Below are 27,409 nucleotides of genomic sequence, written 5' to 3' on the forward strand. Positions count from 1 at the left end.
TCATATGAATTTCAATGATTCTTTTGTAAACTTTTTAGATATGCATCACCTCACTCCGAGCACATGTCAGGTTATAAATCAGCGGCCCACACTCTTGATCGGGAGCCCAGTGCTGACTTCAGCACTGTCACACTCGATGGCGATAGAATGAAGGTTATCGACGGGGCCTATGGGCCAGAACACAATACAAACTCCCAGGGAGTGCCCAGTGGCACCGGGTATGGCAGAACATCTGTGCAACACATGTCCACTGTACAAACAAGGAGGGAATTGTACTCAGCAATATCACAGGAGGCTCGCAGGGGAGTCGATCAATACTTAACCCCGCTAATCCGTCCTCAACAAGATGAGCTCCCATCCTCTCGTTATGCACAACTTCACTTTTACTCTGTAATTTTCTTTGAGAACATGACATTACAGAGAACATGGCGCTATCTCCAAATTTGCGGCCTTACCAGAAAAGAAAAGTGAAATCTGATAACTCCAGATTATCTTGTGTAGTTATAGACTTCCACTGAACAGGGGATGGGATTTGAATACTCTTCTTCTCGTGTATTTAACATTTCTGTAATAAATGCTATTGTATGAGTGGAGGGCAGTGAATAAACCCTCTTTTAAAACAATAGGAATGCAGTAAGACCCGTGAACAATAGCTGTGGCATTCATGGATGTCAGAGCTCAACTCACACCCCCTGAGAAGATGTAGAAGTGCTTTATATTTCCAAATTGGATCGATACAAAAAAATGCTGCTGGAATGAACAAACTCAACCAGCTGCCGCAACTTAGAGTGAAGATGATGATGATGTGATTCTTGGATGTGAATGAGAAAAAATGCTCAATGTTTGGCTCTGAGGTGTCAAAATTGTCACGTCACTGCCAAACCCTTTCATAGAGATGAAACTTTCTCTTTAATAAGACTGCACAAGGGTTATGTAAGCTTAGACTCCAACATAAAGTCTTCCAATATGACTTTTTTTTTCATAAAATATATTTGTTATTATAATTTCCAGGAGGAGCAGAGCAATCTGTTCATTTGGAAATCAACGTATGGAAGATCACTTGTCCTGATGAATGTGACAGATCACCTGCAGTCTCTGCTCAAGTCTGCTGATGTCACGCAATGTAATGTCAAATCCTTGCTCAAATTTAATGAGCAGGCATGACCGGCTATTGAGCCCGATCCAGCAACACACATTTCATGAGGTGATGCTCCAATCCACAATAAGCAATCAGGCTACTATACAGCTGGTGTCAGGGGAGCAATACATCCTGAGCTTCATGCTGTTCGAGTACCGTCAATTACCAGCGTGGCGCTGCCCTGACGTGGGCCCGAGTATTGTTCTTGGCACCGAAGCCAAGAGAGAGAAGAGCAAGGGAGTGAGGAAGCCTAATTGTGATGTGCCATAATTTCCCGCTTGGGGCCTCTCAAGTCAGGATTTGGGTGAGGTCAAAGGTGCAATAGAGGGAGTCCATCAGAGGCACAGCGTGCTGAAGTCATCTGTACAGAGTTATTCGCGGTGAGGTGAAAGCAACTTGGTCAGACAGGAGACCTAATCAGATTTCAAAGTAAACACAGCGCCGCCGGCTCCACAAGGCTGAGTCCAAACATTGTTGCTAATTGCATCTGTCTTCATTTTCCGCAACTCACTGTACGACACCAACGAAAGAGAAATCTAGATGGAACAGGAACTAGTTCAAAACCACAGAGAGCACCTCAATGTTACCTCAATTTCTAGTCCATAACTGTTCATTTTAGAGATTGCCAACTCTGATTGCTTCTGTCAGAAATCAAAATATAATGTCTGTGAAGTGTTTCTACATGGAATATTTCTCTTTTTTTCTTCTTCTTCATACAAAGAGACTAAAAAGGAAAATATATATATGCTTGTCCCATGCGCCATATGTGGGAGCTTCCAGAGCATGGAAACCTACGTAAGCACCAGTCAAGTCGAACAATTTGGGTTTTCAAATGGCTGCAATTGATCTCCCATATTGTGACATTTCTGTACAAGAGAGCTGCTCCAAGTTAAACAGGCGCCTTATGTCAAGAGGCTTTTTTTCACCACCACATCCAGATGCATATCAAAGTTATGGACAGTTTGTTAAAAGAGCGCTTTTATCATCGTGTCCTGAAATCCCAGGAGTCACACCCGCTGCATGGTGTTTATTGCAGGTCACTATTAGGGCCCTGGACCTCAATGGCACCTTGGCAGACAGGGGAAGCCCTCTACCCCTGAGGACAGCGTGTGATTGTTTTAATGTGGTAGCCTTGGTATTTCATGTTCCAGCAAAAACCCAACCACATATCAACTGACTGCCATGTGCAGACTTGAAAATTACAAGCGAACAGATCGCCAGAGCTGAGCGTAACTTAAACTGTGCACAGTGTTATTATTTGTATCCTTGACAGGGGTGATGACATTTCATCATTCTGTTGTGCGCTCGCAGTTGCCCATTACTGATGATGCTGTTTGACCATATCAGTGTCCTTCAGGGGAAAAACAAAAGCCTCGCCTCGATGCCCTTTCACAACAGAGCATCGACAAAGTATGCCTAACAGCCGGCTATGTGCAGCGAGCACCACTGGATATGACATCAGATCTCTGAAATGTCTCTGTAAGCAAGTTTTTGCTGAGTCCATCAACAAGTGTGTAATGTGGTAAGAGAGAAGTGTGTAAGCAAGCATACACAGCGAGGGGATGAGATTTACAGAGGCTCCTGAGGGAAATCAGGATAAAATGGTAGATGTGCTTGGAAAGCACATTTCATATTTTCAGAAGAAGCTGATAGATTCCAGCCGAGTGTCCTACCCAATACTTAGAAGGGGAATTATATAAAAAAGGGAAATGGAGCATGAGAACGACATCATCTGGATTGTGAATGTCTGCTGTAGCCTACTAGTCATCATGGTGTTACTGTCTGCTGAACAGTGCATTCTGTATGCATGTCGGTTTACAGTATAATCACATTCGTGACATCCACAACATGTCATTATCACCAGTTTGAACTCAACCTGAATGTAAATGATGGGAAAAACATGTACTATGTTTCTCGATGTCAAGTGAATCATGTCACATCTCAAAGCATTATAGAACAGAAATTAAATACATGTACATAAATAAATAAATAATAATAATACAAATAATGACAATAATAATAATAATAATAATAATAATAATAATAATAACAATCCATTAAACAAAAGAAGACAATACAAATAATATTTTATAAACGTCAGGACCGCCTTCGGATGACGAGCCCGTGACGTAGGCATGCTGTATGTTGTCATAGGAGAAAAGATGGCGTCGGTGTCGGAAATGTACGATGTAGGATGGGAAGGTAGGACGAAATATAACATCGATTCTTCTCAAGTATCACTGAGGCATGTTTTCATATTTTCTGAAGGCATCCGGCGCGTCCTTGTGCACGTAGAGCCGCCGCTGTCCCGCAACGAGGATCCGACCCAACGACACGGCGTGGAAAGTAGTCGGCTAACGCTAAGTTAGCACGGTGTGCTAACCTATCGGTTTTGTGCGTCCAGATGATAATCCCGGTTTAAATGCTCCCAGGTTCAGTTCAGGTAATCAGGTGATGATCGTGTAGAAGCAGCGGTGGTTAAACAATAGACAGCGATGTTTGTCTGTTTAAAGACAGCCCCCCCCCCCCCACCACCACCACCACCACCACCCACCTACACGTCTGTTAGCACGTTAGCATGGTCATGTACTGTTAGTAATGGCTCGACTACGGTGACGCTGTTCATTATCTTTGATCACAGTCATCCTCGTGGTTTTAATATCTTTGTCCGCAGAGATGAGAGACAAGCTGCGTAAATGGAGAGAAGATAACTGCAGAAATAGTGAACAGATAGTGGATGTTGGTGAAGAGCTCATCAGTGAACACGGATCTAAACTTGGAGATGACAGTAAGTGTGCCAACACTGAATAAATAATCATATCATTTCACATCATGACGGAGAAATTACGAGCACAAGTACACACTGAAGAGTTGGCATAATACCACCACACGCTTTGTTATTTTCTCATAAAAGATTGAGAGTCTTTTATTTAAGTTTGTTTTTGTAACATTAAAACCGGTGACATAACAAAAGAGAAAATGATGGCCTTCATGGTAAACTCACTGGAGCAGAGGAAACATCTTTGTTTTGATTATAACACAATGAACACTTTCTTACACTCCCCTTGTGGCAGCTCTCGCATCACTTTATTGAGATGCGTGCAACTTTTGTTCACAATTTAAAAACACCGTTGAATGTGAATTTCTTGTTTTGTAGAGTCTAAAACCGCTGAATATCCTTCAGTAAAAAGAGCCAGGCAAATGGTATTGACTGTGAGTTCATCCGTACGGCTGTGGGAGATAGGATTGAACTAAGTGGGTGATTTTCTGCTAGCTACGTTTTTTTCCTCTCCTCTCTTCTGTGGTATATATTTTCCTTTGGATACATTTCTGAACAGGATGCTCAGTTTCCTGCGAAGTGGAAAACACAGATAGACACAGTAGTTGTGGCTGACAAGACAAATCCAGGAATCCAGGATAGCTTACATTAAAGAGATGCGTAGGTGATTAAAGGCTGAAGGATAAAAACTTACTTTGGCAAAGGATGAATGGAGACAGATTAAGATTTTCATATCTTTTGGTTTGTTGGATAGACAACTTCACGAATAATAATCAGGTATATTATTAGTGAAAGCAGAAAATTACTTTAATCCTGACATACCGTAAACAGGAATACAGCACAAGACAGTAACTTTAATGGTGTAATAGTAGGCGTAGTCTGTTGCATGGCACCATTGTACAGTAGGGGTGTGCCATATCATGTCATAAACGATAATATTGGTGTAATTCTAATTATTTGATTTAATTTATTTAATCTTTTGTCTTGTTGAGGTAATGATGTCATACTGTTGTGCAGCTTAACAGTATGATGTACGTTACATACGTAACTAAACACAGCAACAACAAACATGGCTGAGTGAGGCTCCACGGTAGAGTTAAGTTATTCCTAAAAAAAGGTAGCAAGTTGTTTGGTTACTACAAATCAGATGTACAACAAAACACGGTAATATGTTCATTTAGACATATCAAAATCAAACACTTTGTTTTGTGCCAGAACGACACTGAATTTTTTTGGGCCGATGTTGATACCAATTTAAGGGAGTAGAAAAATTTCCATATTGCTGATATTTTTTTTATATAGAGTATAGAAAAACATTTTTTTTTGCAAATATCCCTCAAATGTGGTCATCAAACACTTGTGACAAAGAAATGTAATGGAGGCAGGATATTTTACAGTTTGTTGTTCGGGTTGACATCAGTGCACTGAAACAGTGAACTTCATTTGGAATTAAAATAACTCTAAATGAAGAAATACAAAATAGAACAATTTCTAATTTACTACAGACATTTTTATCTTCATTATTTTCTGTAAAAAAAAGTTTTCATGTTGGCCAACATATATGTCTATACAGATAAATCTGTGATAGGCCAATATCAGCCAGTACAATTGACCCTCGAATATATTGGTCAGGCTCCACCATTTTGTTGCAATTGCATGTTTTTGAAATTAATAATAATATTTTGTCAATATTTTCTTATATTGTCACTATTACAGAAATATCATGGCATTACTTTCGGGCCATACCACCCACCACTAGTGTCCATTACACTGTTCATTTCTTCAGAATTTATTTTTGACGCAATGACGAGTTTTACCTACAATAAACAAATTAAAGGTCTTGGTTTCCTTTGTAACCAAACTGTCCTGCTGCAATGCTCCATAAAACTCTCCCTTTTCCCCGAGTCATTATGATTCATACAGTCCTCAAAAGCGGCGGATAAACACTCAACATGCCATGCTTTTATTGAAACCAGCTCTTAAATTGGCTGTGAAATGAGGAGGCAATTATCAAAACAAGAGTTGGAATCATTAAAGTCCCGAAAAACTCCAGGCATTTGTTTGTTTTGGCATAACCTGCCCGTTTTTGGGTGGAGCTGGGTTTTATTATTCTTTTCAATTAACGGGTTGTTCATTTGGCTGAACATGTCCAGTTTGCTTGTCAAATCTGTCTGTCTAACATGCTGTATTGATTCCATTAATTGGATTCTGTTGCCAGACTATATTAGTCGGCATGTTATAATGTTTCAGTTGACTGAAAGAAAAAATATTTCAATAAACATTTCATGGTTTTAGAGCTGACCACAGAGTGAAACATGTTAAAGGAATGGTTGTGCTTGTACTGTTGGTGGTGCTCAACATATACCAGGGCTGAAATTTTCAGACTTTCTGGAGAATGATTTCATTTATCTAAAAGAAAAAAAAAAAAAAGAAAAAGAAAAAAAAAAAAAAAAAAATCACATTTGACTATATTAAAAGTATTTATGTATTAAAAAGGTCTTTGTACAAGAGAAACCTCATTAAACATCATGCAGTAGGAAATAGACAGAATTGTTAAAGAGACACTGTTACATCATTCATAAATAATTCTTCTTTAATAAATTTTAGTCGCAGTAAGAAAAAGTAAATATTTAGAATGTTCATGTAAATATATCGCGAATGCATTAACGTCACCCACTGATCAAATTCATTTAATAGCGTGTTTCTGTTGAAACTGATACCTACCTTTTTTGTGGTTAATCAGAACAGACACATGATGTTGTTAACCCAACCACATGAAGCTGTCCAAACCTGCTTTGGTATGAGATCTATAGTAACTGTTAACACAGTCGCACCACTCAGGCCAAATGAGGATTTATAGACATATTAGTGCAGCTACTTTATTTTCACAAAGCATCAACAGTGTGTTTATCAATGTTAGCAGAGGTTCTTATTCAAAAAGTAGCTCCCCTCTTTTCAAACCACCCGAAGTGTGTCTCTTCTCCTTTTTTCTTCTGGTACTGTAAAATATCATCTTTTCCATCTTTCATCCATGTGAGTACAGAGTGTGCGGAAGACATCTAATAACGAGGAAAACAAATTAGAAGTGAGAGTGGAGGGTAATTTTCACATCGTCCAACTTTATTCTTAAATCCAGAGGTGATTATAACAACGTTTTTCCTTCATAATGGTACATTTAATGTCCTTAAGTGTAACATGAGTACTGAAATTAAGTTAGTTTTACTACCAACTAACTGCTGGCAAATAAAGGGCATGACTAAAGCCTTGCACAAGGGTGTTGCATATGTCAGTGTTTTTGCATTTGTGATTATTATGGTTATTATGAATATTGCGGTGCTGTCCAAGTTTTAAATGAATGCATGTTTTTGAAGGTTTTCTTCGATGTATGTCATAAAGAAAATAGTAAATGTAGCATTATGTGTTAATGAAACGGAACAGTTCTTTTTTTTAATGGACTCTTAAGCCGTTGATTCACATCATGAAAGCTGGTTTATGTGAGTAAAAAACATCACTGGCAGCTGTTGGGGACCGACTCTCAGTTTGTGCGTCAAGTGTACACTTCGATGTATAATTTTTTTTCATGTTACACCACAGTGGAATGGAAAGGGCGTTAACACTGTCTTCTTTGTCTGTCTCTTCTGCCCAGTATGGATTATTTATGAGCAGGTGATGATCGCAGCGCTGGACTGCAGTCGGGATGACTTGGCTCTGGTGAGTTTTTACCGTGCTTCCTCACACACCCAAAGAGCTTCAAAAGCAATCGTTCAGTCTCTCGCAGCCATTCCTGCTTTGCGGCACCCGCGCTGCCAAATGTGAAAATCTGATTTTTATTTGGCCAAGTGGTATTACTCTGTCTGTACTTTGGAAAAACAATTTACTGAGAGTTGGAATTAGAGGGTGTAGCAAATGAGTGGAGAAGCATGCTTCAAGTGTTAGCTGAACTTGGCCATCATTTATGGAGTTCAACATTTTTTCCCCCCGTAGGATTTAGTTGCCATCGTAAAGCTTCATGTGATGTTTCGGGGTTTACGTTTAGAAATGTTCACTTCTCTGAAAAGGGTCAAATCTTCACGGGACAGAAAAAGACACGGCAATTGAAATGGTTCTTCTCCAATCAGTATGGATGTGACGACTCCCCCTGGCTAAATGAATGACTCATTGAGTACCGAGAAGGCAGAACTCAGTCATTAGAATTAGCTGTCTGTTGGCTATCCTCTCAGCCCTGCTGCCAGACTTTTAAAAAAAGCACAAGGACCATACTTGAGCTGATGAATAGCAATCCCAGTCACACTGCAGATTTTTTTCCATCTCATTCAGGATAATGCCGAATGTTATTGTAACCATTCCTCACGTCTTTCACTTCTCTGTGATCAAACCGATTCCTGCTCTGCGTAGAGGAGGAAGAAAAAAGTAGCAGCGCAAATCCTCACTCTCCTTTTTATAGTAGCAAACGTGCTTGTTTAAATGAGTAACAGAGAAACATCAGATTCTCTAACATCTTTTGACAGTCTGTTGTTTTATCAGTGAATTATGTTTGTTTAGCTGCAATACGGAACAAGCCTGACATTTTCAAGACACGTGATTGGTATCAGAAAACCATGGCTATTTGTGTGAGCACAAGAGTGTAACATAAAGGTTCTATAATTGGTCTCTCTCCTGCCCACATCCTTTTACAGACCTGTCTACAGGAACTGAGGAAGCAGTTTCCAGATAGCCACAGAGTGAAGCGATTAACGGGCATGAGGCTGGAAGCTTTGGAAAGGTAAGCATTAGACACCGAGAGAGAAGAGGAGGCACAAAACAAACAAAAAAAGCACAGTCAGTCATACAGTTCTGTTTGGTACTTTGGGAGGATCGGGGGAATGAAAGTGTTAGCAGATCCTAAGTGGTACAATGGTCTGGGTGTGTGTGAAGTACAGTATGTGTGTGGGGTACAGTGTGTTTATGTTGGATCACCCAGCATTCCTTTTGGAGCAGAGGGGAGCGGAGAGAGGAAAGGTTCAGTGCGGGGTAGTCCTGTGGCCCTTTAGCTTGAGTTAGGGATTCCCGGGAAGGAAGTGGTTGGATCCCACTGTTATTCTGGGGGTCCCTCAGTCGTCTCTGGTTTCTGTTCCACTGTTGTTTCCTTATTTTGTTACTCCTCCTCTCTCTCAGTTTTTTTTTCCCTCTTTCCCCTCCCTATTTTCATGCTTTACTGTCCTGTTTCGGTCTCTGTGCTGCGAGTATGTCTTGGCCCTGTAAATATTGACATGTCGCCACAATCACAATGGAGGGCTCGAGGAAGAAAGATAAACAGGGGTATTTCAGTCTGCCCTGAGCTGAAGTAAGGGGAATTCAATCTGTTTACTACCTCGCTCACATTCCCCGTCCAGATCACCGTTGCTGGTTTATCGGTTATGTCAGAGTTTATGTGATAATTGAGAGTGATTGCTTCGGCACTGTCAGATTAAATAAACGGCACACAGGGATCTAATTGGCAGCAGACAGAGCTGCACATGAATGACACAGCTTCAAACAGTAAGGCCCTTCCCCTCCACACACACACACACACACACACACACACACACACACACACACACACACACACACACACACACACACACTTTGTTCCTAAATAAATAAAGCAAATCAAAGTGGCTCGTGAGTGGTTGCCTGGTGCCATCTGAAATCTCCCAAAGTGTGGCTGAGTAATAAAGTGAATGTGAGGGAAGCATCAGCGCTGGAAGTGGGGCTGCTCATTGCTAATGGGAACCAGAGTTGCTTCTGTCTGTTGCAGCCGGTGGGCGGGACAGTTTCTGATCACAGAGCCGTGCCTTTGGCTGCTGAGACGTCAGCGTTGCAGATTGCCACGAATAGAAAAAGGATTCGGAGTCATCCTTCAGCGCATAATTAGACCTGACAAGTGAAGTGCACATGCCTCCTGTTGCTAGATTTCTTTCCAGTATGATTTGATATTTACAGCTCATAAATTTCTCCGTTAAACAGAATCGCGTGGGCTCTGTCCAACAGTTTGAGGCGCACTGTGTTGGATATTGTTGCTTATCAAATTCATGTGGATGTGCTGGGGTATAATGTATGGGTCAAGAGACAGACAACTGAACCAGCAATTTAGCCGCAGATCTGGACAGATGTAAAAGCAGCAATTTCATTTGTTTATAGGTGAAATCCAACTGAATACAATCAAATGAAAATCCAATCTTCAAAACAGGCGGCTCTGTTTGTATTGATTTCATGACTCATTGTGAAGTGATATAAGCCTCTCACAATCTCGGCTGTGCGACCAGCAACTTAACTTAAACGAGTGTTTATTTCTTCCTTCAGATCACCGCTGATTTCAATACAGCCCGACTGTAATCACAGAGACCTGCCACGCTGTATACAGAGACTTGATTAGCTTAAACGCTGTTTGATTTCCCCACCACCTAATTCTGCCCGACTGGGATTGGTTAACAAACAAATTTGTATTCTCTTTCTCCTTCTGAAGGTACGACGAGGCCAACAAGCACTACGATGCCATTCTCCAAGACGACCCCACCAATACGGTAAGACGGAGACGCAAGGCAAGAAAGGGAAAAGTCCCTCCGCTCAGCGTTGTACTTTGCTTCACTTTGTGGTCTCAGCTTTTTGGAGGGCTTTAAATCTGTCGAGGCGCATTGGTGTTAGCGGTGGGAGTTAGCTAAGTTAAACTCCCCTTGGCCTTTCTGGCCTCGACCGCAGCGCTGATCAGCCTATCACCCACACAACTGAGAAGTGTTTCGGTGAGGAGGCTGGTTGGTTGGGGGGGGTGATTCATGGCCATGGTCAGTGGCAGACATGTTTGGTGGAAGTAAAGCGTAAATAAAGGGCCGGTCTTTGAAGATGGTGATTTACAGGACCTTTCGGACCCCCACCCTGAGTGAACAGGGCTAAGTTGCTGTGCCGCCGTCTCCTTTGCAGGCTACTGGCTTCAGGTGCACAGTGTGCTGCGAGCTAAGCAGACAAGTCTGAAATAAGCCTTGTTTCTCCGAAGCTCTCCCCTCGCTATCGTCTCAATTTTCTGGTCCTCTCTTTGAAATGACTTGCAGAAGCTCGTCTAAGCGGTGTTCTGCCAATCCCACATCTCCATCCCCAAACATAATGTACCTGCTGTTAATTGTTTCCATGAGGACATGTGGCCACGCAAGAAAATAAATCTTTTAAAGGGTTTTCAAAAGAAACCATGACCCTATTTATTTTGGCTGTACCCCTCCCCGCCTTCCCCCAAAGATGTTCAACACGTTTCCTGTGCCATGGTGACATATGGATTGCTTTAGATGTGTTAAACATTTTCTCTCAGCTGGCAGTATGCGTAAGAGACACATCATAGACATTTGTACTTTGGATGCCATGCGAGGAGCGTTCACATCGTCAGCTATGTGTTTTAAACAAATAGAAGCCTTACTGAAAATACTAATAATCCTGAATTCGCTCTGGTGCACCCCACATCGCCTGCTCTCGGTGTGGCACGGAGACAGAGCCTCCTCGTCTTCGTCCTGCCCCGTGGAAAGCCACAGCTACTGCCTCCCACCGAGCTCCCTCTCGCTCCCACCTTCACTTTGTCGAGAAGATCTCTGTTTGTTTTACGCTTTTGTTGCTGTTGGAAGTTTGCACGTCGGATTGGCAGGTCAGCGTTTAAAACCGTGGATATGACTGTTTTCACTGGCAGCTCCATTTAGTTATATTTCAATTTAAAAGAGTGCTTGAGGCACAGAATATGTTATCTTGCAAAGCAACATGGTGATCGAACGTAAGTCACAACAAAAAAGTTCATGAAGTGTTCAAGCATTTCTGCACTACATACAATCTGAAGTGGTTAAAGTGAAATTAGAATGTTTTGTTTTAATTATTCTTGATACTAAGTGTATTCATTTGCATTGATAGTGACGCTGCATAATGCAAGTGCCTATGGTTGGGGTTCAATAGCATTTGAACAAATCCAAAATCAACAAATTACTTTTTGAATCCTTTATCAAATCTCATTATGTTTAGCTTTTATCGTGCGCAACGAAGGTCACGTAAGGTATTCATAAAGACAACTCAAAAGATTTAGTTTACATCTGTAATCACCTGTTAAAGCTACAAACTATGTTATTTTCTTGTAACACTTTGTAATTGGTGCAAATTGCTTTGCATTCATCCTCTGTTTTGACAATGGGAGTTGCAATTCCAGCAAATCCCATGGCACCTCCCCGGCATGGCACAGATCTAATGCAGATTGCTGGGACATCCTCGGAAAGGGAACGGTCTGTTTCCTGCCACCCTCGTAGGCACAGGCTGTCAGTCAAACGCTGGACTGCGAAGGGAGCAAAACAGACAAATATGTCCTCTGTCCCTGGGATGTTAACCTTAAACCTCTTTCCCACAGTCCCAAGTCCTCAATGGGTGTAGTGATGGAGGGTGGGCCCAAGATATGATGACATCACCTCGGTCACCTGTCTTGGCGTGAGAGCAGTCTCCTCCCTTCATGTAGTCCAACATGCTCTTAAGATTCGGGCAGGGGATGGGCCTGACAAATGGCGGAAAATTGGCGACCACAGGGAAGACTTGCGAGGCATCCCAGCATGCGAAGCAGAGATTGGAAACTGAGCTGTTGTAATTACAGGCTGTGGAATAGATGTGGTACCCATTAACCAAAATTGTTGAATCAACAAAAATTGCTCAAGGTTTTTTTGCCGTGGCGCTGTCCAAAAAATGCTTCAAACTCTTAGCCCTTCCATTGCTCGCTATGTTCCAATACCTACAGCAATGAGCTGGCAAAATTCTTGTCTGCGTGCATAAATGCAATTTTTCCACCTTTTTTTTTATGTCTTGTGAGTTTTTCGAATGGTTCGTTGCCCACAACATTCGAATACAAGCATGTACCAGTTTAATATTTGTTTGACATTGTGTGGACTCAATGATTACGCTAATATTGAATTCCAACGCTCTCATTTCACCCTAATTGTTCAATATAAAAAGCTAGTATTTCTTAAGTAAGCCATTGAGGTCACATTGATGACTCCTGAGGTTGACCCACAATCATATGCAATTACAGATTCATTGCGGGACAAGGGTGTGTATATTATATGTGAGACAAGTGATCTGAAATTTAAAGCCTCAATTCAGAATTTATTGACCACATTAATGTGAAGTATATTCTCAAAACTAATGAAAGGAGATTGACTTACAGATTAAAAAATAAAATCATTTTTGGTAAGAGATCAACCATGCAGCTGTACACTGTATAAACAAACCTTCAACAGCATTCGAGAAATATTAATATCTGTCTAGACTTCTCTTTAGCTCCTTCTCTTCCTTTTTTCCGGAGTCCCGACTTCAAATCAGTTCAGTGTGCTCGGTGTGCCACCCTTGTTGTGATATTTCTTATTATAAAGGAAGGTTGCGGTAGGTCGTAGCATAGGGCCAGGGGTGTTGTAAATAACCCAGTCCTCACTCCTAAGGTCTCCTCACAGCGCTAATTAAAAAAGAATCTCGACAACAGAGGGATCAGACCCGCTGCCAGTTTTTTCTGGATCATTAGTCAGGAGAAAGAAGGAGAGAGAGGAGTGGTTTGGAATTGCTTCTCGTTTAATAAAGTGCTCTGTGACTCTTCTGGGCTACCAACTTCCATATGTTCCTTTGAGCCCCAAGTGGTTCTTTATCTGGGGGGGAAAAAAGTTGGAGGAGAAGAGAAGTGATGGTGGGAGCACACAAGTGCAAAAATCTAAATTCACTGCGGTGTTTGTTCCATTTTTTTAAATTTTGTTTCTGCTTTCCCCTTTTTGGTTTCAGATGAGGAAAGATCTCACATGCTTGTCATTTAGTCTGAAGTGAGTTTAAATTGCTGAATTTCACATAGCATCAAGTTCTGGTGAAATGCACTGGACGTGAAATGGTGTGATCTCTGTTTTAGAGTCATAAGACATTAAAGAGGAAATTTTTTAAATTTTATTTAATTTTATTCACTTTATTAATCCCCGAGGGGAAATTTCTTCCCTACAGCAGGGGGGCTCTCAGGGGGGAGCTGCTGCAGTAGGCTGCCACTAGCGCGGCGCCAGGTAACCTGACCTTAGGTACATGTTTTTGGATGATGGGAGGAAGCCGGAGAACCCGGAGAGAACCCACGCAAGCACAGGGAGAACATGCAAACTCCGCACAGAAAGGCCCAGGACCGGATTCAAACCCGGAACCTTTTTGCTGTGAGGCGACAATGCTAACCACTGTGCCACCCGAAATAACTGATTGACCTGTTGTAGCTCCTTGTTGTTTGATTAATTATAACATCAGTTTCATTCAAGCTGCCTTTAGACCACCCTCATTTTACAAATATGCACTTCTGCTGTTGTTCAGTGTGTTTGGGAATAAGGTGTGCTGCTGATGTTGGAATCTTTCTTTGTTTTAGGAAGATGTTTTTTTTTTTTTTTTCCCTCTCTGGGGAGCTAAAATACGGTTTGTCAGTGGAGGCTGCCCTGTCTCAGCAGGTCTCTGTCCCAGCTTGATGGATAAGTGGATTTCTTGTGATGGCGGTGTCAGAGGAGGCCCAAAATTTACAGCCCTCTAGACGTGACTCATGCACAAGCCCTCAATGGCTTTGGTTATGAGTATTGGAGAGGAAGCCCCACTCAATCAAGTGCCAGTCCATAAATAAAATCTGCTGTGGCAGGGCAGTGCACTCCTAATGGAGTAGCAGCCTCCTGTTAAGGTTTTCACTCACTATCAAAAGAAGGAGAAGGGAGGGAGGTGGGAGGTGAGAGGAGGGCGAGGGGGGGGGAGGCAAACATTTGGAAAAGTCCGAGCAGCAGGAGTAATACTTTCTAATTCAGATTGATGAGAATCTAATCCACTTTAAGGTCAGTTCAACATCAAAAAGTAGCGGAAAGCAATTTTGAGCTGATGTCAGTGGGGCTGGTGCAGCGCTCGATGCGTGCCGTGCCGGCAGGAAGACGGGCGTTGGGGTTTGGAGACGTGTGCCATTTTCCCCACTTGGTTAGGGGATGACTCACCACTTTATCTCAGCCACTGAGCTCCGACTCCCAAACATTGACTCATAATGTGTGTCCATCTCCTGTTGGACATGGCCGCTAACTATCTCCAATTACATCTCGATACGCTTATTTTCATTTAAGTCCCACAGTAATTTAGACTGTACAATAACTCACCTCTGGCAAAATCCATCACACAACAATAACACCGTTGTCTGTTGTCTGTTTTTCTTTGTTGTTTAAATATGTGTATATATATATAAAAAAGAAGCTTTGCACTATTGTTTAGTTCGTTTTAATTTCATTTTTCTATTTTATTTTATTGTATATACTGTGCATTTTTATATTTAATATTTTTTACTGTTATTTTATTTCTTTCCTGTATCTATAAATGCTGCTGTAGCGAAAGAATTTCCCCTTGGGGATTAATAAAGTAACTAACTATCTGTCTGTCTGTCTGTCTGTCTGTCTGTCTGTCTGTCTGTCTGTCTGTCTATCTATCTATCTATCTATCTATCTATCTATCTAATGACAAAATTAACTTCATTGCTTTAAGTGTCTTTATATCTGTTGTGATACCAGAGTGCAGATTCCTCTCATAAAAAAAATTATTCAGTGTGATGGCGGAACTTGAAGGAGGATTGTGGTGGCCTGAAAAGACACTTAAACTCACAACTCTTCCTGCTCTTTACCCCCTCAGACAAACACTGGAGGAGCTGAGTTACTAATCCTGTTTACTCTCTGCTCTACAGGCAGCGAGGAAGCGCAAGATCTCCATACTGAAGGCCCAGGGGAAAGGTGCCGAAGCCATCCGGGAGCTCAATGAGTATCTGGAGCAGTGAGTGTTTCTTACAGAGGGGGGAGAGGGTCAACCCCCCCCCCCCCTCCTTCACCTCCCTCCTTGCCCCCCGGCTTTTTATTTTAATTAAAAATGAATCTGCTTTCAATACAGCTTGCACAACTTGAGCATAAAAATGCCAACAAACTCTTTCTCCCGCCTTGATAGCAGCAATACTCTCATTATTGTCTTTGTAATGAGCAGTGGCAAACTTATAATTTTAACTTTACTGCACCACAAATACATTTAATATGTTTGAGGGAGAAGGTTTAATGTCATTTTTTTTTGTTTACAGGTTTGTTGGGGACCAAGAAGCATGGCACGAGTTATCGGAGCTCTACATCAACGAACATGAGTAAATACATTTTTGTATGATTTGAACCCTTGATAATGTTTTCAGGAACCATGTTTCAGAATCTAGGATGATTTACTTTTCACTTCCAAGTGCAATAAAGCACAACAATCTTGAATTTAGCCAAAGAAATTATTAACTACCATCAACAAAAGTTGGCAAATATGGGTATCTAAGTTGAATTACAATGATGTTTATCAAACTTTTCTTTTGAAAAAAGGTTGAGTCACTTTTTAGTGTCCATGCGTCCACACAGGCTCGCTGCTCGCTGTGACAGCGGGGCCACATTTACCCCATTATGTTCTTTGAACAGCTTTCATTCTTTGTGGCTATACTGTGACCCACCTTTGCAATTACAACCCATTTAAGCTCATAAATAACTCATGAAAAATACCATCTGAAGCTATAAATTGCCAGCATCAAAAAATCTATTTCTGTCATAACTAAGAGGTATTTTGCTGACTGATTTCCAAACAGCATCACCACGTTCGTCATCGTCTCACGAGCAGGGACGGACATCCGGTGTAGCAAAATTCCTACATTTAGATTTGACGTGTATTTGTTGAGACCAATACTTATGATAGAAAACGTGACTTGGCAAGACAGCCGTATGTTGGGGTTGTTTCTGTCAGTTTAACGAGGCTTCACATCAGACTGATGGCTTGATCTCCAGAGGTGCCGTCGGATGGCTACAATGGAAGGCGTTGAGATGCCTAACTCAGCCAGGGGTCTGAATGGAGCCCTGTCCATGTTTGTCACATGAGAGTAGTTTAATAGGATTTCAGCCTTAAGCCCCCTCTCCTACATATGAGAGCAGAAAGACTCCCCGGCCTCCCGCTGATATCTCAGTTGCCACGGAGAATGGCCGGACAGACAAGAGCATCGTGAGGAAAAAATAATTTTGTTTGTGTCACCTTTTATCCGTCCTTAATTGTCTGGGGCTCAGAAGTTAGTGAAGCAGAGTCTGCAGTTTTTGTATCTACTTTTGTGTGTGTGTGTGTGTGTGTGTGTGTGTGTGCGTGCGTGCGTGCGTGCGTGCGTGCGTGTGTGTGTGTGTGTGTGTGTGTGTGTGTGTGTGTGTGTGTGTGTTTGCGCACGCTTGACTCTGTGGCTGCTCGGTTGCTCCGGGACGAAGGCCGTGGCAGCAGGAATGTGTAGCACGGTGAGAAGGCTACTTATTGGATATTTCGTGCTTTTGTCTGGGAGGCTTTATTGCTGTAGTAGCCAGAGGAAATCCAAGGGTGAGCGGATTATCTCCCGGCTTATCCCAACACTTCTAATATCGCACCATTCACTCCCACAGCCCCTTATCTACAGGCGTGTCAATTTCTTTTCTTTGTTTTCTTTATTTTGGGTTACAAACTCCCTGTTTCCCCTCCTCCTCCTCTTCCGGACAGCCGAGCATTATCACACAGTCTTTTCCAGAGGGATGGAGCGAGAGGGCTGAGAGAGAGAGAGAGAGAGAGAGAGAGAGAGAGAGAGAGAGAGAGAGAGAACACTTGCTGTGAAATTCCCAGGAGAAGGTGGTGGCACTTTTCTTACCCCCCCCCCCCGCCCTCCCCCTTCCCCTGCACCCCCTCCAGCCAGAGAAAACAGAAGTTGATGGAGAAGCGAGCAAGAGAAATAAACTCTCCTCCCCTCACTGCGCAACACCCTGGAAGCTAAAAATAAACAAAGTGTGTCTGCCTCTCCGTTGTTAGGTCTGTAGCAGGCATCAGCATTACCGCATTAAGAATGTAATTAATAGCCTCTGAGGTGACACTGTTAAAACAACCCGCATGCCAGTGATGTTTAACCAGGAGATATTGTGTCTGTTTGCAAGTATCGCACGGAGCCACCGTCGGAATCTACTCCTGGCTCTCCCTCTGACCCAAATTATGAGACTGTTCAACAAAATTGGACCGGTCATTCAAAATTGCAGGATAAATAGCAATAATTTTTTCAAACATACTTTGCGCAGTCTGAATTCATTTTTGTCTCGTACACAGTCATAAATGTGGTATTAAAATGGGGGAAAGCCACTGCTGATGGTTTTACTAACCTCCAAGAGAAACAAATATGACTCTCGCAGTCTCGCACATGATGGTGACTACAACCTTGCTGGAGCGCTGTGGTGAAGAGGGAGCTTAGGAGCTGCCATGGAGAGGAGCAGCAGGAGCAGTTTGGGGGTGGAGGGTTAGACGGCTTTGAGGAAGAGCAGCAGAGGTAACGTTCTGGCTCTGGTACAAGACCCTGGTTGGCTCTGATGCAGGCCGTGGCCACTGCACGAGCACATCTGAAAGTCTTTATGGAAAGGAAGTGGTAATTGTAAGCACCCCCGCCCCCCAACCTTTCAAGCTCTCTGAACCCCTCCTCCCCCCCCCTTTCTACTCAACCCCTTCCCACTGTTTATTTCTTTCTTTCTGTGTCCCCACCTTTGTTTCCCTCCTATGCTGTTAATCTTTCAGATAGTTACCATGGTGGACTTTTAGTCGACTGATAAGTTCCTCACATTGTATCAGGCAACATTTGGACCATTTTCTGTCCTGCAAAAAAAAATAAAAATCCCTTTTTTTTCTCCCACGCATTGAAAATGTATGTATCTATGCTTGTGTAGAAGCCCGTTGGGTGTTTCCGGTCTTGTTTTGACTGACAAGGTTTGTTCAGATACTTTTAAAATGTTGCGAAGCAAATAAAAAAAAAAATGGCATCGCTCCAGTTTTGTGTCGGTAGGTCTGCCTCTGCCTCGGTCTGTGTGTGCTTGCTTGCATTTTGTTTGGTGCACAGACGTTTTACGGCTTGGTGTCCAGTGATATACTGTATCTCGGCTCGTCTTGGCCTGGTCCTGTGAGGGGGGAAAACTGTGTTTTAGAAGTGGAGTGGCAGCAGATTAGTGTGAGGTCAACAGCTCAGCAGTCTGCTGCTGAGAAGTGATCTCATCTGAGTATAGGCACAGTGTGCCAGCTCTTACTGTAGTGCTGACCTCATGAAGGTAGTTAACTACACATTAAAGGAAGAAAAAACACACAGACGGACAAGATTGATTCTCAGTGTCCCCAAAGGAGGAGAATCACCACATGAGATAGGCGTTTACCTTTGCCAGCCATCTGGGAGGTAAATAAACCTTATGTCATCTGAAGGATCCTTACACATCTCTACGTTATAAGTCTGTCACTTGTAAACTGACCCGTGTGCCGTGTAGTTTCAATTCAGATTTATACCTGTGAATTTATTGGGCATGGATGTTGTGCTTCACAGTTGAGCAAGCTGCAGGATGACACATCCACAGCTGTATCAATCGGCTGACTGTTTTCCTTGTCATGTCCACAGCTATGGAAAAGCTGCGTTTTGTCTGGAGGAGCTGATGATGACCAACCCTCACAATCACTTGTACTGTGAGCAGTACGCTGAGGTAGGTACCCGCCGGGACGTCCGTCATCAAGCAGGGGGGGCAAACTGGAATAAATGGAAGCTGTCTGTGAATGACGCCTCTTTCTTACACCGAGAGACACCGACACACACTTAACGTCACCGGGAATATAGCCCCATGAAAAAAGATGTGTTTACACGGGGCGGTCATGTGTTGCTTATTCAGGTGTCGTTGCCCGAGCTGCCCTTCAGCGCTGCTTATTGGCCGTGTTTAATGCCTCCTCACACAGGTGAAGTACACTCAGGGGGGGCTGGAAAACCTGGAGCTGTCCAGAAAGTATTTTGCCCAGGCGCTGCGGCTGAACAACCGAAACATGAGGGCTTTGTTTGGTCTGTACATGGTGAGTACTGCTTTGCATGAAGAAAGAGTGAGAGTGAGATAGAAAGAGAAGGAGAGAAAGAAAAAAAAAAAAAAAAAAACAGTAGAACCTCTTTTGTAACCCTGTGGTTTGTCAAGGTTGAGGCCGGCCACAGAGTGTGTCCAGTACGACTACGGTGTGTGTGTGTGTGTGTGTGTGTGTGTGTGTGTGTGTGTGTGTGTGTGTGTGTGTGTGTGTGTGTGTGTGTGTGTGTGTGTGTGTGTGTGTGTGTGTGTGTGTGTGTGTGTGTTTTTGGGGGGGGCTTCAGACAGGTCAGCTCACTGCTGACTCAGACGGTGAACTCCAGCATTGGAAAACTTTGCCCCTCTGATGCTCTTTATTTTTGTAATAATAACCCTTTGGTGAGACTTTTTTTTTTTTTTTTTTTTTTAATGTTTATGACTTACATAAATAAAGTAGTCCCGGATTTCAAAAAAGAGAGAAGCTCAAGACGGAGAGCAGGACATGCACTGCAAGCATTTTGCCACTGGCAAATTATCCAACAAGGTGCCGGTTTGATTGTAGTCTCGGCCGAAAAAAGCTCCTTCATCTCCATATTTGTTTAAACAAGATGTTGTCTGCTAGCGCCAGTGCATCATATGTAAGGGAGACCTGACATAAAAACACAAACGGAGCGGCGGTCGGAATAAAACGTGGAGAGGGGAAGCAGGTCTTACACAGAGACCCAGTGTTTTCCTCCGTCCTGCACTGGGATCCTTCAAGGTCGCCCAAACAGCTCATACCTGAAAGCTCCCAGCAGCGAGTACAGGAGGAGCGGGTCAGAGTCACACTCGCTCCTGTTAACTCTCAAGCTCATGTCGATACAGAGCAGGCCTGTTTTTTTTTTTTTTTGACAAGTCGTCCACCGACACTCGGGTCTTTAATGGATCCTACAGGTGGGAGTTTTTTTCTTTATCAGCCCCAGATCCGTCTGAGGAGTGTGTTTTGCAGTTCGTCAGCGCGTCTCGGTGGTCCAAATGCTGACAGGTGCAAGAAGTTCAGCGAAAGGACAGAAAACTTTCACCATCTCTCAGCATCTGAGTCAGTGTGACAGAAGTCCTGGTAGCACTGACCACAGTTGGGGTTGTGGGTTAGTCACTGACAACACTTGCACGGGGATTCCCCTCCATAACCGTGCACACTGTTATTCGGGGATAGCCTGTCTAAGTTGACATCATCTAAATTGGTTTCTCCTGAGTTAAAAAAAAAAGAAAGAAGAAATATAGAAAATGCTTACTAATAAAATACAGAAGCCAAACCATGTTATAGAAAAAGCAGGGCCAGGTTGATTGGTGTGTAGTTAAAGTTTCAGCACACTGGTAGGGAGGGCTTTGATGTGCAAGCAGGGTAAGCCTTCTGGGGTTAGCTGTGCGGAGATGATGGCAGGAACATGGGAAAGTCATGGGATTTGTGGTTCGGAGCGGAGCTGTCGGGGCAGGCCGAGACCGGTGATTCACACGGCGCTCCTCTCGCTGTGCATTGGGCTCTTTTTTTTTGCTTTTTTTTTTAAACATACAAGGTCCTTTCATCGCCGGGAATCGATGGTGTTGGAGAAATTAGGCCCCGTTAAGTGACAATTTACGTATGAAGCATTAAAACACTCACTTTTTCCTCCCCATAAATGATTTCCCCTGTGTCATCAGGCCAAGGTCTGTTTTTTCTCTTCATTCTGCCACAATGACTAGTGGAGTGGGAGATGGTAAGAGTGGTTGCACATTCATCTCAATTACGCTTTTATTGCTGTTTCACCAAGTTTTGATATAAGAACACCCCTTCCCCTGTTCTCTCCTCTGCTTCTTCCTCTCCGTTTTTTTCTATTTTTCCTCTAGTCTGCAAGTCACATCGCTGCCAGTCCTAAAGTTAGTGCCAAGGTGAAGAAGGACAACATGAAGTATGCCGCTTGGGCTGCCACTCAGATAAATAAAGCCTATAAGGTGAGTCGCAAATAGACTGTAATAAGACTTGATGGAGCTTTGACTCCATCTTTCTTTCTCATTGGTGTCTCTGTCTTCCTTTTCCCCACATCACTCCAGCAGACACTGAAAACCACCAATCAGACTCTTCTGTTGTGTTTTAGCTCTCAGTGGGTATTTGCACACAATATCCAGACACCCTGAAATCCCCCCTCATTTGCATAGAATGTGACCCCATGAGTGCACAGCAGGCCTGTAGGAAGCCTTCGACTCGCGGTGCTGTAATAACAACCGTAGTGTCTTTCAGTGTGTCTGGCTACATTTACTGTTAATGTGTTGACTTAAGGCCACAACGTCTGACTTTATCCCACAAACGGGCTTCACAGATGAGCTTCTTCGCAGAGCCACAAGCTGATTCTCAGATGACAACAATCATGCTAAACTAAAGCAGAGAGTTGTCTCGTTCAGTCCTTCTCAGAGAGGGATGGACTGATCCAAAGACTGTTGGAGCTCCTCAGCTAACTCCTCAGCCTAGTTATACAGTTTAGTCTTTATTTCTTCAATTATCGTCTGTTAAATAGTTATACATTTAATATTAAATCAACCAATTCAATCCCTCTGGATCCCTTCAATTAAACTCATTTCCTGTGAAACAGTTTGTGTCTGTGAGAGGAAACGTTTCGAGGACACTTGAAGAATATGTTTTGACCGGTCAAAAAGAGAACGAGAAAGCGGGCAAACAAGGGAAGTAACGGATGGATATGTACGTGTGTTCACACATTAAAATCCACACATGAAGCACGGAGGGGAAAAAGTGAGCAGCGAGTCAGATGGCATCACTAAAATGGTTTATGCTGTTGTCATGGCAGCCCAAGTGTTAACGCATATTGAAAATAAATCTCATGTGCCACACGGGCCATATGTGTCGCGTACTCGGGCATCAACAATTAAACCTGTAATAAGCGTGTTTGGGTCCTGCTGAGGGAGAGGGGCTCCCCGCTGAGCCTCTAAAGACGGCGCCCCCCCCCCCACCCGCCGCCGCCGCCGCCTCCAAAGACACATTTCACATGTCGAGTCTTGACGGCTCGGCCGGAAAAAAAAGTGTGCATGCAAGTAACATTACGGCAAACGCCCCGAGATCCTGCGGAAGAGTCTTGGAGGAGCTCGAAGCTCGTTCCTGTCGATTCGAGTTAAACTGTCGTCACTGAAGAGGTGCAGCTTGTTTTGCACCTCGTATGTTTGCAGATACAGATCTTCTCGATAAGTAGAAAAATGTTGAGGTGGTTTGATCAACAGAATTAGTCAGATGTCGCCATTGATGTCGAGTCCACACGACTCATCACTTTGATCAGTCTGCCCGCTGACCTCACCTTACGGTCTGGGAGCGGCTTTGTTCCCAGCAGGACACGAAATGAATATCACAAACCGCTAACTTGAAATCATAAATCAGAGGCTCAAAAAAAGGGAGAGACTGTGTAAAGAATATTAAGAAATTAAAAAAAAAAAAAAAAAAATCAGATTTGGAAAGAACTGTGTCCAAATATCTGCAGAAAAATAACATGGCTGTGGGAGTCCATCTGAAAGTTGTTACAGGAGTTAGACAGTAGCAGAACCAGTCATGAAGCACATGTTTTTCTTGCTTAGATATTTTCTTCATTGCCAAGTGGGAGTGGGAGAGAGTTTACCCACAGACAGGGGGCACAGCTGTGTTTTGTGATGGTGGCTGTAATGAATTGAAGAGATAGCTGGTTGGTACCAAACATTGTAAATCTGTATATTCCTGTTTCTGCCAATTGATTTTTAATAATCAGTTTTATAGAAAAGATTGTTTAACCAACAAAAAGAAACAACCTTTTTCTGATTATACAGTTTATTTACTAATTAAAAAAAAAAAAAAAAAAAAAAAATCATAGCTTTAAATAGTTAAATGAAAACTTGTGGCTGAGAGGAAAGGTGCTGTGTCGTTAAATCAGTCTTAAGTCTTGGCTGCTCTTACAAGCGTGAAAAAGCTGGACGAAATGTGGCTTTGACCCCGTGATGACGATAATGAGACACCTCAGTCAGTCACACCTTTGTCCTCCAGGGAACCCGATGTGAGCTTCACCCGCCCCTCTGCTCCGGCTCTGCTTTATAAACTTGTGTCTTTGTTTGAGTTTGCACTGTGATTTCAGCTCACCTGTGTGTACAGTACGAGTGCTTGGCAACCTGCACAGATGCACCTTAGATATTTCTTTGAGGGGGTTTCTGTGTGAGACACGTTAAATGACAAGGTGTGAGGTTGCCTACTTTATTTCTTCTCTCCCACCTCCAGTTAAATGACTTCTGAGATCTTTAAAAAAAAAAAAAAAGGGGAGCGGCGGCGAGGGCCTCCGTCAGACAGCTGCAGGCTGCTTTGGGTTCGTGCCGGCTGATTGATGGCCGCTTTAAAGCGTTGCTCGTGTCAGTCGTCCACTTTTATTAGGCCCCCGGTACCTGGTGATTGTCATACCTCAGTGTAAGCACAGGTGAGCGCAAGTGGGAGCAGACGTCAGCGAGAGGTCACGACTGACTGGGGGCCCGTTTAATTAAAAAAAAAAAAAAAAATGTAATTACCAAGGTTGGGTCGGCTGACGTGTGAAAAACCTGGAGATGTGTTTAAAGCAGCGCTGCACGGCCGGCCCTGCTGCCCCAACTCTCTAAACAAATTCTCTGATTAGCTCCACTGTCACGGACCCGGGCTCCCACTGCGTCATGACTCTATTATCAGATGCTGGAAATAGATGTGGAGCTGTCTGGTCTGCTCCTCCTGCTGTAGAGCAGGGCAGGAGTTAATGTGGTGGTCTCACCTCAGGCTGAGGAGATAATTGACTGCCGGGCCCGGGGTAATGGCGCATCAGGCAGCAAAGCAATGAAATGCACTGATCATTATAGCGACCCCACCACACGCGCGCACACACACACACACACACACACACACACACACACGCACACACGCACACACGCAACCTAAATCTAGAAGAATGAGTCACCCTTGGAAATTACATAGCCAATTGTACACCTTAGCCAACTGCCCTCTTGAAGTTGGAGTTTGGAAAAAGAAGAGGGAAAAAAGTTTTGCCATGGAAATACAGGATGGGTTAAGGCTGCAGTTAGTTCCTGTTTGTGGAGGCCGGAGCAGGACCAAAGCTGGAATGTGTCACAGCAATAAAAAGCAGCGCTTTGTGTTGAATACAGGACGCTGTATTGTCTGTGCTGCTGTGTTATTCCACTAATAGAGTGGAGATGGACTGTGGGTAGTTTTGGAAATGGAACAAGCCTAACTTCAACCTCTGCAGCCAAGTGTGTGTGTGTGTGTGTGTGTGTGTGTGTGTGTGTGTGTGTGTGTGTGTGTGTGTGTGTCTTTTTTCAAATATTGAAGTTGGTACAGTGTGTGTGTGTGCTCTCTCTGTCTCTCTCTCTCACCTTGGAGGACATGCAGAGTTCGCTCTGTTGTCCAGAGGCAGCACGATGTGCCATGTGGTTGAAACAGGATCCCCTCCTGTGTTTGACTGGAGGTAATGCTGTATTCATAATGATTTAATTGAAAGGAGCTCGCAGTGCTGCTGCCGCCCGCTTGTTCTTTGTCTGTGTTGTCGATGGCGATGACACATCCGCAGTGATTCAACAAACACTGTTCAAAGTTGTGCACGCTGACTGATACGCAGTGCTGCCTCTTTCTGACTGTCTCCGGGATAAACCCACGAACCATCTGAAAAGTCTGAACAGCTTTCAAATCAATAGTGGGTTTGAATTTGTCTTTTCAACGCGACTGTTTGTCCACTTGATGACATCACATTTGTGTTTGCCGCTAATAAGTAAATATTCGCATGGTAAGACGCTAAACTAAAAAAGGTGGACACGACAGACATACAGCTGCTGAACATCAGCAGGGTTGTTCCTGGTTTCTTCAGGGGCTTAGGTTCTGTTGTAGCAGAGGTGGGCAGTTATTTCACCAACAAACACGCATTTTCGCATAATTTTGGACCATTAATAATAATCCATGAAAATAATAATCACCAAACATTGGTGAACAAAGCTTGTAGTGAAGCTACAGTGGCTTCGGTGTTGTGAAAAAACAACAACAACACTTAGTTGCTGCAGCTACGTGTTATAGTGGGAGGGAAAACCCTGATCAACGTGTTAGCATGCTGTTAGCATGCTATGAGCATGTAGCTGAAAGTACAGCCTCACAGGGGTGTTTGCGTGCCTGCAGACTTTATTTTTGATCTAATATGTCACTGTACAGACAGAGTTTGGTGAAAGTGTTGTCATAACATACAGTGCCCACAATAGAAAATGAGCATCTGATGAAAATGCAGGCCACGTCGTCTCAAATCGCAACTTGCACCTGTTTGATACCATTTACCGTGCAGGACAAGATTTCATGAAGATGTATTTTTGCGTATAATTGTGGGACAGGTGAGGTTAATGGGACCGAGCCTTTGAGATGTTTGTTGTTCCTGGTGCCATGCCTGATGTAAAGGAAGCCATCTGTCCCTGTGGTGCTGTGCGAGGGGACGCTCTGTCTGTCGTGAAGTCAGATTGGGTAGAAAAAGCGTGTACGCGGACGCACGAGTAATCACGCACTTGTTTTGAGGATTATAATTTGCTGCACTTCCTGTGAAAGCCCGTGGACACGGGGCAGAAATTAGAGCGGGGTGTTATGTACTGCTGTACTAGAGGCCATGGAAGTGGACTAATGTGGGCGTCCTGTCTCCGAGCACACGAAAAATGGCACTTACGCAGCAGTTGAGGAAAAACCCTCTTGATTAGAGGTATTATTTTACTTTGCATGACCTATTTACCAATTGGGTCTAATGGCCGCTGTTGTCTCCCTGATTATTTGTCCTCCCAGCCTTCCAGATTTCAAACACGGATGTTTTTGCTCGGTCGGTGAAGCGTGCTGCGGGGTGGATGAGGTTAAGTTTAAGTGTGCGCGCGCGACTCCGTTACTTTCGTTGGCAGAGAGATCTAACGAGCTGATGTTCTCTCTTCTCCTCTTTTTCCTTCTGCCTTCTCACCTTCCCTCCGTGACGTGCAGCTTGCCGGTCGCGGGACCAAGGAGAACAAATGCTCCATGAAGGCGGTGGAGGAGATGCTGGAGTCCATGCAGATCACCATGTCCTAGACGCCCTCGTCCACACCTTTCTTCTTCCCTCCTGTGCGCTCGGAGCAACGTGGCAGCTCGAATAGCCTTTCAATGTGACCAGAGCTGGGTCTTTGATTTAGGTTTTTTTTTTAAATTTTTTATTCCTTTTAAGTTTGGTTCTGTAATTGACCGAGTTTAACATGGAAAATGCAAAGATTTTGCCTCCCACCTGGATCAGCATCAAACTATACGTACTTCTAACGATCTCTACAGTTTATTAACCCAGCTGTGATTACCATCACACTAGACGATACCATCCCAGGGTTTTATTAGGTTCAGCTTGAGCTAATATCACTAACTCCCACATCAACGCTGTGACCATGTGACCAGGAAAGATAACAAGCTGTACAGTTAATGCTATTTATGAAGACGTGGTGGAGACCCCACCTGTCTGCACTGACATCTTGTCCTGTCTGTTTCCATATTGTCTGTAAATGAAACTTTCTCATCTAATAAACTCAGATTTTTTTTTTTGG

General features: G+C 43.4%; 1 protein-coding gene across 1 annotated transcript; it reads left to right on the forward strand.

Annotated features, from left to right (window-relative positions):
* Positions 1-3,278: 3,278 nt before the first annotated feature.
* Positions 3,279-27,409, forward strand: emc2 (ER membrane protein complex subunit 2). The gene is made up of 11 exons (XM_069143373.1): positions 3,279-3,340; positions 3,813-3,926; positions 7,564-7,628; positions 8,594-8,679; positions 10,402-10,459; positions 15,649-15,734; positions 16,030-16,089; positions 19,396-19,477; positions 19,725-19,835; positions 21,683-21,787; positions 26,826-27,409. The coding sequence occupies exons 1-11, from the start codon at positions 3,301-3,303 to the stop codon at positions 26,910-26,912; spliced, it is 894 nt and encodes a 297-aa protein (XP_068999474.1). The 5' UTR covers positions 3,279-3,300; the 3' UTR covers positions 26,913-27,409.

Source organism: Embiotoca jacksoni, unplaced genomic scaffold (assembly GCF_022577435.1).
Source record: "Embiotoca jacksoni isolate LCO1_2020_lvr unplaced genomic scaffold, fEmbJac1.0.p SCAF_11, whole genome shotgun sequence".
Taxonomy (NCBI): domain Eukaryota; kingdom Metazoa; phylum Chordata; class Actinopteri; family Embiotocidae; genus Embiotoca; species Embiotoca jacksoni.

What these genes read in the sequence shown, in the direction of transcription:
- emc2 (XM_069143373.1), top strand. Translation starts at nt 3,301, where the DNA reads ATGGCGTCGGTGTCGGAAATGTACGATGTAGGATGGGAAG. An exon ending in ATCTAAACTTGGAGATGACA is followed by an intron (nt 3,927 to 7,563) that starts GTAAGTGTGCCA and finishes TCTTCTGCCCAG; the next exon opens with TATGGATTATTTATGAGCAG. An exon ending in ACTGTGAGCAGTACGCTGAG is followed by an intron (nt 19,478 to 19,724) that starts GTAGGTACCCGC and finishes CTCCTCACACAG; the next exon opens with GTGAAGTACACTCAGGGGGG.